The 14,948-nt window shown below is 43.5% G+C and overlaps 1 protein-coding gene across 1 annotated transcript in view; it reads right to left on the reverse strand.

The window, feature by feature from the left end:
- Positions 1-14,948, reverse strand: part of pdlim5b (PDZ and LIM domain 5b) — a 54,270-nt gene that overhangs the window by 23,819 nt on the left and 15,503 nt on the right. The window contains exon 3 of the mRNA XM_030769238.1: positions 7,858-8,009. Coding sequence (XP_030625098.1) covers positions 7,858-8,009 — 152 coding nt within the window. The remainder of the gene's footprint in view (positions 1-7,857; positions 8,010-14,948) is intronic.

Here is a 14,948-nt window from a genome sequence, read left to right on the forward strand (position 1 = left end):
GAGAAAGAGCTCTTTCACCCTCTCTCTGTTTTAATGCCGGACTCACGTGAGGACATTTGTCAGAGGAATTTCCTCCTCTGGCTGCCTCTTGACATAACAAGGAGCCCAGGTCCACGAGACGTGAGCTTTTATTGGATTTACTGCGCAAAAAAATAAATAAATAAATAAAACACGTACCTTCTAAACATCACCTTGAGCTTTGGCACTGTGTACTGGGACAAATAACGGAAGTATTTCTGGGCAGCACCTCTTTGTTTAATTTAAAAAAAAATACACAGATATAAACGACTGGGTCACCTCATTAAAACGATGCGAGAATTATATAATCGCAACAGATAAATTAAATAAACAGTAATATAATGAATAAGAATGACAATGGGGCCAGACATATTCATCTTACCAAGCTGCTGGATAAGTACTTACACACACAAAGACACACACACACACACACACACACACACACAAACTCTCTCTCTCTCTCTCTCTCTCTCTCTCGTGGTTGTGAGAACATGCCGGGGAGGAATTTGGAAGAGGAGGAGAAGGTTTCCACTCAGACAGAGCCAAAAGCAACAGTCTGCCGCATGCCATCTGTCTGAGTGAAGCAGCCAGTTCACTGCCTGAGCACACGTCACTCAACGCCGGACACCGTGCGTCCTTACCCCGCCGCTCCACGGCACCGCGTCCACGGCACACAGTTGCAAGGCTTTAACCGTCACTCTCTCTCTCTCTCTCTCTCTCTCTCTCTCTGTCTCTCAACCTCTCTCTCTCTCTCTCTCTGTCTCTCAACCTCTCTCAACATGACTGACAATAAAGCAAAGACATATTAAACAGCCTTTACTCGTGTATATACTTGAGCTGTCAGTCAGCTGAGGGGCCGGGGGGGGGGGGGGGGGTCGAAACAACATCTCCCTTTACTTAATTTCTCATTCTTCGATATTTGTTTCTCTAGCGATGCTGCTGTCAGTGTGAATGAGAGGTGCAGACGCGAGGCAGTGGCGGTGCTGAAAACTTGGAGAGCTCTGAGAGAGAGAGAGACTGCTGCAGGGGGACGGAGGCCTGAGGTAGATTGATGGTCAGGCGCACTTTCCCTGAGACAGGGGCTGCACAGGGAGGCCTCTGGCGTTAGTCACTCTGCCGTCTGTCAGTGCGGTGTATCGCAGCGGGTCTCAGTCCAGAACCCCCCCCCCAACCTCCATCCTGCTCCCAGAGTCTCACACACCAGCACAGATTTTATTCATCTTCTCTCTCTCTCTCCCCTGTCTCTCTATCTACCTGACTATCTACCTAATTGTCTGTCTGTCTCTCTGCTGTCTCTCAGACTTGTGAGGAAGTAAGGGAGAGCCACAGCGAGGAAGAGGAAGAATGCTGAAATTATACCATAAACATATGCACGTGTGCGTGCGCGCGCACACACACATGTGTACTCACACACACACACACACACACACACACACACACACACACACACACACACAGTTTATTTTTGGCTGAGGAGCTCTCTAAGATTTGCAGCAGGGTCTGTGTGCTGCCATTCTGAGTTTCCTCTTTCCCGTTAGACATACGATGTGATGGACAGGGCTTAAAGAACTATCCCAGCATGCCATAGTGCTCCAGAGGGCAGAGGCCACATTCATTGTTAATCTGGGGGGCTTGACATTAGAAGAGGGGGGCTACGGAATCTAAAAGCAGAGCAATCTGATTATGAAGCCTTCTGCAACTGATTTTAAGGAGTCTGTTTCCTCCACTCTCACACACACACACACACACACACAGACACACACACAGACATACACATAAGCAGATGTTTAATAATGCCTCTCCCAGATTTTATAAACGTCTCTCTCTCTCTCTCTCTCTCTCTCTCTCTCTCTCTCTGTGTGTGTGTTTCCAAAAGCATTGTAAAACCAGACAAAAGTCTAATGAACACCATATTAAAAACAGTTTGGGACTTATACGTGGAGAGTTTGAACTGTGAACTTGTGACTGATGATTCTCCACGTGATAAAAATATAAACATTTCCCAACGCTAAACATTTTCATAGCTGATAATCTAAACTGTACAAAAGAAAAAGAAAAAATCCCTCGGCGTGAACTCTTTCACAACGCCGCATGACGACAGACAAATAAATATGACAGAGAAGACTGATGAGTCTAACGGCACGAACACAAAGGACTGGCACATATATATGTTGTTGGGTAATGCGGCAGGATTACGTAACGCGACGTGAAAAGATAAATTGTAAGTCAATAGTAAACGTGAAACAGAAGAGGGTGTGACTGATGTGTGTCATGGAGTGGGTATTGATGTTCAGGATGTCTAAATGCCACCTCCTCTCTCACGCTCCCACAACATAACCCGTTTGAGCAACAGGAAACAGACCAGGCAAAGGCAAGCCCCACCGTGTGTGTGTGTGTGTGTGTGTGTGTGTGTGTGTACATTGGATTGTTATGGGAATAACAACACTATGTACATATACACACATGCAGTACTAGGAGTTATAATCCTCCCAATGAAATACAGACTGAAAGGGGAGAGAGAGAGAGAGAGAGAGAGAGAAAGAGAGAGACAGAGAGAAAAAAGAAAGAAAGATGGAGAAAGAGATAGAGGGTGAAAATTCATTTGTCGACAGTTACGGTAGCAAGGCTCCTCACAGCTTGCTCCGGGGAGTTTTTCAAGTCCGCGCTGACCGTAGACACAGACAGGAGGTGATGAAGGAGGTGACAGGGTGGAGGAGAGAAATGTCACCTCTCAGCACGAAGGAGAAAAATCACACCACCTCGGCCAAGGTGCTGTTTCAAACATAAGGCACAGTTCAGTATGTAACTGTGGTTTACAGTAGATTATGCAAATACAAAATTACGCTTAGGGCACCTGGGGGCCTGGCAGGGCCATGACTGAGTTGAGGAGGTCCTGAAACAGTATGTGTGCGCTGGCTAAGGCATTAGACTCCTCTGAGAAGAGCGCTCTGAAGAGGCAGTGAGTGAACCTTTCCAGATTCCACAGCAGAGAAATCAAATGCTTATTTAGAGTTCAAATACTCCACTGATCCGATAACTGAAAGAACAGCATGAATAGCATTCAAAAATATCACCTCCTAAGTTTTCATGCGACCAGCACATGGCTCCATCTACAACCTTAACATCACGTCACATCACAACCTCAAGCCTACACAACGCTCAAATATAAAAACAATAAGCAGATATACTGCAAACTTAATTTCAATATCAGTATCACTGGTATACAAAATCAAAGGCATTGAGCAGCCTGTTTCTAAATGCTACACAAACCTCAAAATGCAGGACAGCGGAGCAAAGCGGAATAAATAAAGCCACGGAATATTCCAGACGAAACGTCTCAGTGGAGGGGAGGGAAGCTACTATTAGCAGTTGGTATACATCTGCTCCTTCGCACGGCTTTATGGGCTCTGGCAACAATTTGACTCTCCTTTGTTCATCACATCGACTTTGCTAGGCGACATGAAGTTAAAAGCGAGAAATTAAAGAGAGAGGGATGAGAGAAGGAAGCGTAAAAGATTCATAAAGCGATGAAAGCCGAGAAAGGAATATTGGCCGCTTCATCTTTGATATGTTGAAACGATGATTTCAGAACACTTGCGAGCGTCACTTCCACTTTTGCTCGTTTGGCGTGTGATGACAGGCCAAGAGATTATGACTGCAAGTCGTATTGACAAGTCTAAAGGAATTTTCTGGAACTGAGAGAATGATACTGAGGTAATGGGGGAGGAAGGGGGGGGGGTGTTTCCTGGCCTAGGTGCACAAGGCATTCAGAGCATCGAGCTCTAGAGTTGCTAAATTCTTTGGCAGACGCTTGGTATGTGTCTGTCGACGATAGAAGATGGTGTCTGACTACCTTTGGCTGTTCTGGGGGCGGCGGCGGCTGGGGGGGGGGGGGGGGGGATGGTTTGTTTGCATTTCTACTTTGAATGTAAACACATGGGAGAGGTAGAATTTCAAGATGTTGACCAATTCCTTAACTGGACATTTCAATTATCCAATCTTTATTTTTTTTTCTCCTTAATTGTTGATCTTCTTTCTAAAGACTTGAGTGTCCAAACAACTGAAAGTCTGTGTACATGTCTGAGAAGAAGGATTACTTTTCATGCCTTTTTTGGAAACAAAACCCGTCTGCCAAATGGGGAGGTAGACTTGGATACTCAATCCCTGTCACCTTGTAAAAATCTGCTTATTAAAGCTAGATGTTACCCTTTCCAGTTAGCGTCGTAGGGGCCAACAGTGTTAGCTAATGGAACGATCCAGTCTGCGTCTGGGGTAAGCAACCGGAGGCTTCTACAACACAGAGAGAGGCCTTAAGTGCATAAGAACTGATCGTTTTTCCACAACATAAACAACATGTGGCACAAACTCTGAATGAGCTGCCCAAAGGCCTCGACTAATACAGAGCAATCCAACCGTGTACTGTAACAACTTTTCAAGCATACAAGAAAACACTCCATCAAGAAGTGTATTTACACAAACTCCCTGAGTTTTGACATGCTGCACTAAAGTGTCACTTCTACTTACAATCAATCAAGAGGAGTTTGTACAGTCCATGGACAAACCCTTACAACAAGAGTGATGTGGCAATAAGCACTTGAAAATGTAACTTCTCAAAGAAAAACAGCACTTCCAGTCCATTTAGTAAAAAAAAAACCATACAGACGGTATTACGAGACCATTAAGAAAACAATGAGAAGTGAGCCTCGCAGAAAGCACGGAGGACACTGGCCAATGGAAGGGGTTCAGCTGTGAGACTGAGTCAAGTTTTGGACCAGTGTGGTTTCGCTCTGGGTCGTAAATGGCCTCGCAAAGCTTTGCTTCGGCCTGAAAGCTCTCCAGAACACCCACATCCAACGCTATAGATAGAGCTGAAAGCTTCTGACGTCTACGTACAAACTGCAGTTCATACATCGTCGCCAAACACACTGTACGTTGAGGAGGCGGACTGTTCTGGAGAGGCGCCTGGGACAAAATCGCCGCGGAGGTAAGAATCTCACACGTACCTCTAATGTTTTCATGTTTCGGAAGGTACTTCCAATGAGTCCATGGAAGCGTTTACACTCACGAGTCCTCAGTGAATTCACACTCACAGTTCTACCATTTTCCTCTCCAGATGAGAGACAGTTCTGCTTTCAGTTCAGAGTGTGCCGAGTCACCAACTAGCACCTGTACAAACCCTAGCAAGTTAACTACGGCTCCAGCCATCCAAACAAGCTCTTCCTGCCGACCGATCGGATCCAAAAGTGTCACCTCGGGAACGCTGAGAGGTGGCCGAGGTTCACGGAAGTCAAACGTGTCCCTTTAACAGGACTCGACATGAAACGTTAAAAAGACAGGGCATTCTGTCACCGGTTTTCAACAGACAGAGAGTACGAACCTCACTGGTATTAGAAACCTGTACCAAAACCTCAGGCGCCAGTCAATGTGAGGCATCTCTATCCTGACTGGAAGCAAATCTTAAGAAAATATGACAGGAAAGCAAATGTGGTTTGAAATGATTTGAAGAAATCAGTGCATTCCTTCAGAAGCTGCTGAACTGACACAGAGAGGTACAATTTTGGGTTTGGATGAGGAGGGGGACAGAGTAAGGGGTTCATGGTTGATGGATGTCTGTAGAATTCATCTTACAGTGCCAAAAGAACATACCCTGTGGTTCCTGTTCGGCACGTACTGTTTCAACGCAACATTTGTTCTCTTCGAAAAGAGCCAACAACAGGAGTTGACCAAGGTAATGGTCCTGCTACCATTCTCATTAATATTGATGATGGTCTCATTAGTTCTTGGGTATGTCAAAAAAAAAAAAAGCCTCAAATTTTCATCTAAGTAACGATGTTTAAACAATAGAGCTGAGCAAATAACCTTTTTATAGAATAACAGGACGATTAAGCAATGTCGTGACGTCATGTTTCGGAAAAGTCCTGCTTTTGATGTTAAATAGCGCATTTACAAGGCTGAATCCACAGATTAGAAGCATCTGTACAATTTTATACTCAATTAGATTAATAACCCTCTTAAGTCGTTGATTACGTGGACAGAGGAAAGGTACACACAAACTATTTATGCTTCTGTAATAAGGTTTTACAGCTTGACTATATAAGGTCCACCCTGCCTTGCTCTCATTGTTAAAATATTTTAGGAATAGACCAGTTTAACTGTCTGCTTTTCGAAAAACCAGAAGCATGCATGGTTCCATTCAGAGTATCCAAGTTGTGTAAGGCATCTTTGCCAAGAGAAGGAATAAAAAAATATTTCTGTCGACGAAGACTCTATCCACAATTACATCTCATTTTATTTTAAAGTAAACTATAACAAGCATAAATTAAAAGTGATGGGGTAAAACCGAATTATCCATCAAAGGATATAATACCAATGTATAATAACCACATTATGTCGACGGCAGGCCTTTTTTTGCGTTTCAGTTTCCATGATATATAGATGCCTTCAGATTCTCTAGCCATTCCATGCTAACTGAATCTGAAAGCAGTCGTTAAGAGGTAATAATGTTTTTTACATCTGGAGAAGCAGCCGAATACAGTAACGTATTAATCTTATCAAAGCTTACACCTGTTCTTTGGCTATGACTCTGAGCTTGTCGGTACTAAAGCAGAGTTAAAGAGCTTTTTCTCCGCGACAACCCGGCGGACAGAGTCAGCCCGTTAAAACATTCGGGGAGTCAGGGGGACAAAAAGCCCTCGGCACTCCTGTTCTGGCTGGCTTGCAATGGTGTGCTAACAAACTTAAAGTAAATCTCGAGGAACACCAATTTTAAACCAAGCACTAAGTTACCCCTTAAATTATCCTTGCGCGATCCCAAAGTACTAAAAATTTAGAGGGGGTTTGATATGTCAGATCGGACTATTTCTGCAGACAAACTGCTAACAAATGTTAAACAGCTATTCTAGAGTCCATTTAGTTCATTTTAGAGCGACTTCAGAGCCCATTCAGTTCATTTAATCTCCAAAAATACATGACTCCGGTTAATAAGACCGACAAATATTTGGACTCTGTTTGGCATTTTACTGCATATATCCTCTATATACTGGACAGTTTGATCAAATTCCCCCATTGAAACACACTGACGAGTGGTTCTTTTGTGGTTCTTTCTACAGCTTGGAGGTGTCCTTGGATTCACCTCACCTATGGCTACTGTTGCTATGTACGAGCCAAACTAAAAATGTTATCACAGGTCAAAGGTGAAAGGAAAATCGTAGCACCTTGGCTGACCGCCACAAGAGGACGGACAAAACAACGCCTACTGCTCCTCTGTCATCCAAACAATCATATTTGAAAGCCAGCGTGCACAGAAATCCTTTTGAAATCATCTATTTCACTGATCAAAGAGACTCATTAAGAGATTGCTTGATTAGGATGCAGTTGTTTTGTGTATTAAGGAGGAGGGGGAGGGAGGGGGGGGGGGTCTAACTTTGAATGTTCTCAGAAATTAGATAAACTGCCTGATGGAAAATATTCAGACTGCTCTGAGGAATTGTGTAACAATAACAAAGTGGTTCTGACATGTGCAGTCTAGTCTATAAAAAGCAAGATTAAACAAGAAAGAGCAACATATCTAAATACCAAAACCCCATTATATCCTGGATGCCTGGTCCCTCAGGGAGCAAACCCCAGAGGGAGCATGAGACAAGTTTCCCATAACCAATCATCTACCTGCTCCACCGGCCTCCTGCGCACACACACCGCCACCGACTTTATCGCAGCAACTGGGTCTCCCCCAGTCCGCGTGTTGGTGTGAAGCACGGAAACCCAGCTGTGGCTGAGAAAGGTGCCCTGCCGGGTACCTGGGATCTGAACAACCGTTAAGGGTGGTTGGAAGTGACTTACTTTTGCAGGGTGAGCTTCAGGTTGCCAGTGCACGCTTTGATCTTGTTCTGGGCCTCCAGGTGGGTCATGCCATCCGTGGCGATGCCGTCGATAGACAGCACCACATCCCCCACGCTGATCTTGGCCTTGGCCGCCTTTCCTCCATCCGTCAACTGCGAAAAACAAACACGTCACGTGGGTGAGAGCTGCACACCGCCACACCAACTTTCACCTCAAATATGGAGAAGAACAGGCTACAGACAACCTTGAGTCCTGCTGGTACGACAGTTAAATCAAAACACAAGTTAAAAAAAAAAAAAATTAGCCGACATTTGAAATTGTGTATGTATTTCATGAAAAACCTGCTTTGTAGATATGAAGCATACATATTGTACATAGTGTATACCTAGCGTACTGAAAACATGGAAATGGTTCGTAACCAAAAAAAAAAAAAGAAAGAAAAAAAAAACTGCAGCCGCAGCAAGAATATTTTTAGGTTTTTACTTTCTTTTTTTTTTTTTCGCTTGCATTGTTATCTTCCCTTTCATATCAGTCCGTACCAGAATAGCTCATTCTCTCTGTGCTATCAGGACAAGCCAGGACATATGCTGCTATACGCTGTTCTCTTTGATGTGAGAACAGGAGGCATGCAGTATATCTCTGAGACTTGAAAGATGCCCTGGACAGCTAATGATTAGACACTAAAGGTAACGTAGTAAATCCGTGGCTTTTAAATCAAAAATCGAACGGCGGTTCACCGCAGACTCCTTACATTCCAAAAATAAGCCGGGTATGACAAAGGCGCTTTTTTTTTAAGCCGCTTGGATCGAATCTAAGCACTTCACCAAAACGATACACTCAGACTCAATGCTCTCCACCACGTTTTATTTATTTATTTATTTATTTTTAAAAAAGCAATACCAAAGGACATGCAGCGGTCCATAACAACATACCTGCAACACTGTAAATTTTAAATGACATAAAACCTTCAACGAGCTTTTGGCTCTGGGGTTGCGCGTACGGTTTCGTCTTGTTTGCTTTATCGGCTTATGCCTGACAGGCCATTATACAAAATGTGAGAAATGATACTGGTTTCGCTGGTACTGAGGGGGAGGGTTGATGGCTGGGCCAAGATCCTATCTGGGCTAATGAACAACTTAATACCTTAACAGCTGAGTGCTTTCAAAGGCAGGGCCAAAAAGGGGACGAGAGCAGTTCGCCATCGACTGACTTCACCATGAAAAATGTGTAACGTGATAGGCTAGTTTTCCGTGGGCTTCGAGCCACGATTGATCGCCATTGGAGAACCTGTACTACTGCTGAGGGGGGGGAAGGAGGGAGTTATGGAGTGACAGCGTGGCTGTGAAAAATTAAGAGGTTTCCTTAAGCAAAGGTTATTAATGCTGTGAAATAGCTTTCTTTCTTTTCTTTTTTTTTTAAAGGAATGTTTACTTATGCTATGTTTAGCAGGGACTTTCATTAAGTGAGATCTGAATCCAAGTCACGTTACAACGCTGACTGGTACCCGCAGGAATGAAGCATTTTCCCTCTGGGAATTCATTCTCTTTGCAAATTCACTCAGTCTGAGAACGACAAGCAAAACTAAGCACACCTGAATTGTAAGTTTTGATGCCAAGTAGTAGTCGTAGTGGTGGAGGTGGGGGTTGGGGGGGGGGGGGGGGGGGGGGGGTAAAAGAAAAAATAAACCATAATTTGAGTTCTGTTTTAAAACACTGTCAGTCTTAAAAAAGGACAAATCTGTTAGCTCAGAAACATAACAAACCTCTGTGCTAAATACTCTACAGTAATAATAGCATCTGACACAAAAATTGGAGGGGGAAAAAAAACGACAGGGATACTGACGTGTCCTCCAGACCAGGCCTCAAAAGGATCCAAATGAAATCCAAATTTCCTCAAGTTACGCTGTCTCCCAGATTCATCTACCAGTGCTGACGCATCACTTTTTTTTTATTTTTTTGCCAAGGCAACAGATATTGTTGATGGTATTCTACTTGTCATTACTAGTACACAGTCAGCATGGTGCAGAGTCAGATGGCGTATGGGCCTGGGCAGAGAAAGCACTGACGAAACCATGACGACAGGATGACTCCACTCCAGGTGTGCCCACAGGGGGATTACAAAAGCATGCATGCAGTCGATAAATCATTCAACTGTCCCCAAACCACTCAGCATCTGCCTAACAGCCCCGAAGCTGCAGACCCAGACCTGTTCAAATCCAAACATGCGTCTAATACAAAAAAAAAAAAAAAGTCCAATTACCATCAGAGCAACTACACCCACACAACCTGTCTGGAAAATTTTCGCCGCATGTCCCGCGTCCTACAGCTTTGGAAATATGTTTTTCTTTTCTTTTCTTTTCCTTTTTTTTCATAAAGAGATTTTATGTGACAGCAACTCGGAGAAAAAGAGTCAAAAAATTGTAACCAGTCTCCAGTCAGACAATAGTGTCTTTCTTTGTGAACATCAATTATTTGAATCAAAAACGCAGGAGCAGGAGAAAAAAAAATGACTATTCAAAATGACTAGACTAAAACCAGATGAACACTGGAGAAGCAATGAGGAATCATAAAAAATCGACATTTTGAGCATGAATAAACGAGAACTTCAGAGAGAACGTTTTACTGCAGGCTGTTTGGAGACGCAGTGCAGTTCATGAGCTCTGGAGCAGTAATACAGGATTCTTCCTCTAAAGAAGTACTTCATTTGTCTGCATTTAACCCATCCTAACACCAGCGAGCACACGCATACTATGAGCTAGAAGCAGTGGGCCACCAGCACCAGGTACCAACTCCAGGTCTTTTGCCAGTACTAACTGACAGGACTGCTCCCACGCAAACACAGGGACTACACGCAAACTCCAAACGGAAAGGACCTGGGAGGGCCAGGATTCAAACACAGGGCCTTCTTGCTGTGAGGCAACAGTGCTAAACACTGAGCCACCGTGAAGAGGAGAAAGACAGAGAATAATAGACTAAAAGCATAGGTATTGTATCAGGATTTCAGTCAATGCGAGGCAGTGAGAACATCTGCAGGGTCAGTCTTTGCACTGTGTTGTCAACAGGATCATAACAATGATACTCTACAGAGAACACACACAGAAACATACTCACGCGTGCGTGCACGCACACACACGCACACACATTCCAGTGACTGAAGTGAGATGACATAACCTCTGTACACACACTAGGTTTAATTAGTTACTTCAACTAAAAGCAAGATTGTGGTGGAGAAGAAATAAGTAATAAGTAATCCCCCTGAGTCTGACTAGCATCACAGGTTAGTGGTTCATTATTTCTACAGTCCAGCCACCGGGCTGTCTCACTCACTGTCAGACACAAATCAGGACGTGCCCTGTAAGCACACAGGTCAACGACAGTGTCAACGGGGGGGAACGTCGAGCGGAGTGGCACTTCAGAACCCAGGCCTCTGCAGAGAAGACAAGGTCCTCCGGGGGTTAACGGTAACAGTCATGCTTACATATTTCTCTATGACCTCTCAAAGGTACTAGCTTTTGAAAAAAAGGACCCGAGGCTGTAACAGAGGTCGTGAGGGGGGGGGGGGGGGTGCAGAAGTTTCAGATCCAGGCGGGCCACAAATCAACGGTAGCGCCCCAGAGAGAGTGACAGAATGATACGGCACCGGGCTTCTGAGCGTTTCCCCAGACGCTCGCAACGATTAAGCTTAACCGTTTCAACAGAGCTCCTGCGCTCGAATCGCTCCAAGTGACAGCGAGTCATAAATGTAAAGAGGAGGCCTGACTGCTCCAAACACGTCTGACTCCTGTTCCGTAAGGTCAAGGCGAAGTCTCAACGCTCTTCATTTAAGGGGGTTTTTTTGTTGGGGTTTTTTTTTTTTTCAGACAAGCACGGGGCCAGTCAGGAGACCCAGACCTCTTCTCTGGATAAATAATCTAAACAGGTCCAGGAGACGAGAGTAAGAAATCAAATAAGTTTTCAAAAAGTCCTTGACAGAAATATAAAATAAAACGAAATAAAATAAAATAAAAGTCTACGGCGTAAATCTTCAGCATGCCTTTTAATATTTATGCGTGACTTTACAAACAAAATAGTACTGAAATACTTGAAATGACTACATTTCGTTTGAAATTTCAAACTCCTGAGAGACATTACACGTCCCTTGAGTTCTGCACTGGGTGTGGCTCGAACGAAACTCAGTTTCTTTCATTCGGTTGTGACATGCAAAGAGACTTTTAACTGCACCAAAATAACAGAAACGGGACAATCGTTCTTTGTTCAGCTAGATATAAAAAGTAGCAGAATGCCTCTCATTTCATGTGTTTGGCAGATGAGTGTAAACCAGCAGGCGGAATGCATGAGATCTTTCCCTTCTTTTTTTTCTTTTTCTCGCTACAGGCCAACGCTAAGCTCACCGCATACTCTACGTTGGTTCGGCGGAGTGTTCCAAAGACACGACTTTAATGCAAAGCAGTAAACGCTAATGAGCGACTGCCCCACCAAAACAAGAGTTCGGTGGCGTCTCCTTTTATAGGAGCACGCTGATACGACATGCCACAAAACACACACACGAGTTTATCACAAAAATCGACACTGCATGACAGGCAATCTATCCGCAAGGATAGAATTGGAGAAAAAACGTACATAATTTAGTGCGTTGTAGTTAAGACTCCCAGTCATGAAATTTCAGACCAGCAGTTTGACAGAGAAAGGCCTTGAGTACAGATGCAAAGATTTTTTTTCCATCTAATCTAATGTAAAGTAACGTAATCTAATCTAATCTGAAATCCTTGAATTGAGAACTGAGATTTCTTTTTAACATTTAATCTAAATCAGTGACAGGGCATTTCGAAGAATAACTGTTTTTTGGTGAACAAAAGGAATCTTTCAATAAGTAAACACTTCCACATTGTGTTGTTTTGACAGAGAAAAAAAACACAACATATTAAAATAATTACAGTCGCCCTCATGAATAATTACAGAGAAGCTATTGAGCATAATTAACCGAAAGCTAAAAAGCCGCATGCAGTTACCGCGCAGCATGAATTACTTAACCAGTCAACATGAGACAAAACAACAGCATCGATTCTAACATGGGAGTGTTGTCCAATTACTTCCATGTGTTCCTCAATTTCAGTTCCTCAATTAGATACGCTAACCACGATGGCATTGACATCAAATTGAAGTGAAATTTCCCCATTAAGATTTTTTTTCTGTTCCTTCTTATAAAGCCATGGTTAATTATGTCACGAATTATCCGCCGTCCACATTACCCGCAGTTGGCCGACAGTACGTCGAAACCCAACTCCCACCATCCCCTTTTGTCTTATCTGTAAAGTCAATTTCACGCATAAGCGTGTTCGCGTATGCGAGTGTGCGTGTTGTCTGACCATGGCCGAGAGAAAGTTTCCATTACATTTGAACTGCTACGACCATTACGCCTCCCGACGAGAACCAACTAAGGGGTTGCATAACTCCCAAACATATTTGGTTTTATTACAAGACAACATTAAGGGGGGGGGGGGGGGTTTGGGGTAACAGCAGGCGTGTATGAACATGAAAATTCAGTGTGTTTAATTTGCTTGGCACCGTATTGATCAAAAGTCGAGATAAAAGAGATTTCAGCAGAGAGCCTCTGCCCCCCGTTTTATTAAGAGGAGACAAAAATTGTTTCTTTTCGGCCTCATGCCACTATACGATCCTTTATCTCTTTCTCTTGATCTTTTGCCAGAGAAATTCTCTTCAAGTTTTCAGCCCAGGGAAGACGCCAGGCGTACGATACTATATTTATGAAACTATTGATTAAAACTTTAAAAAGTCAAAGGAGAGTCAATCTTTCTTTATCCACACAGGAGCAGATGTTGTTACTCATATGTGTTACAGATAACTCTCTCACTTTGTCTTTTCTTTCACATTCACAGCTAAGGAGTTTGCCTCTCTTTTTCTGCTCTCATACTTTTCATATGCTGTTCATATATCTGTAACCTAGTGACTAGAGAAGTAATCAGAGCTGAAGGAGTGAATGTATAGTTTGTGCTATGTGCCACATATGGGGAGTATTCAGTAAGAGAAAGCTCTGTAATCTGGAACTAATGCCAAGAATACTCAGTGACACAGTGCTATTCTGAGGGTCCCACACACACACTCACACACAGACACACACACACACACTCATTTGCATGTAGCTGACGGCAGAAGAAAGCAGCCAAAGGAATACGTCAGGGCTGTGTGCTTTCTTGGTCATGGTTATAACATTTCTAGGATGTCTAGTCACAGGAAGCCGTTTTGTGGTGAGTCCTTGTGTAACGGGCGTGACGTCTCCGCAGTGGAGGCCTTTTTAAAGACCTTTTATGGACTTGACTCAGCAGCCAATCCCTCTTGTTTCCTTGGAAGAGAGGCAGTGTGTCACAGCATACAGAACACTCAACGCTAATTGTGTGTTTGGCTTGCTTTGTACGTCAGTTGTTTTACACGGAGTGACACACGGCAAGGTAATCTCACTAATCTCCTCTTGAAGTGATTTATCGAATCGTTTCAGCATTTCGTCAGTGTGCCTTGAACCTCTATAGTCTAAAATGAACATACCACGAGATTTACTGAAAGTTAAGGGAATATGTTCTACAGAGGGAGTAATTAAATTTTGCCGTATAATGTTCTTACAATGAAAACCCATCGTAAATTACGTATGGAAAAAGGGTTCCATAATACATTTCCATACGAAAATGCGCAATCCCCAGAACGAATGAGAAATGTTCTTTCAATCTATTCCTTTTCCACGTATTTATTTAGCAGACGCTAAAACCAGACCAGATGCTTCAGAAAAAGCATCAAATCTTCCTTGGAGCAAGTGCGATCAACAAAGCGTAGTTGGTTTGTTTCCTGAGTTCACAGTATCCCATCTTCTGTCTCAGGTAATAGACCAGAACGAGAGGGCTAGCATGAGACCGATTAGCCGGCTGTGTTCCAGATGTATCGAATTTATCGCTAATGTAAAAAGGAAAGAAGATGTGGGGGAAAGACAAGCGTTGTTTTCCTAAAAAGAAAACACCATTAAATGACTTTGCAAAACACAAACAGCACCTTGACCGTCTCTTTGGCCGGGTGTTGGCACGAGCC

Source organism: Chanos chanos, chromosome 3 (genome assembly GCF_902362185.1).
Source record: "Chanos chanos chromosome 3, fChaCha1.1, whole genome shotgun sequence".
NCBI classification, from domain to species: domain Eukaryota; kingdom Metazoa; phylum Chordata; class Actinopteri; order Gonorynchiformes; family Chanidae; genus Chanos; species Chanos chanos.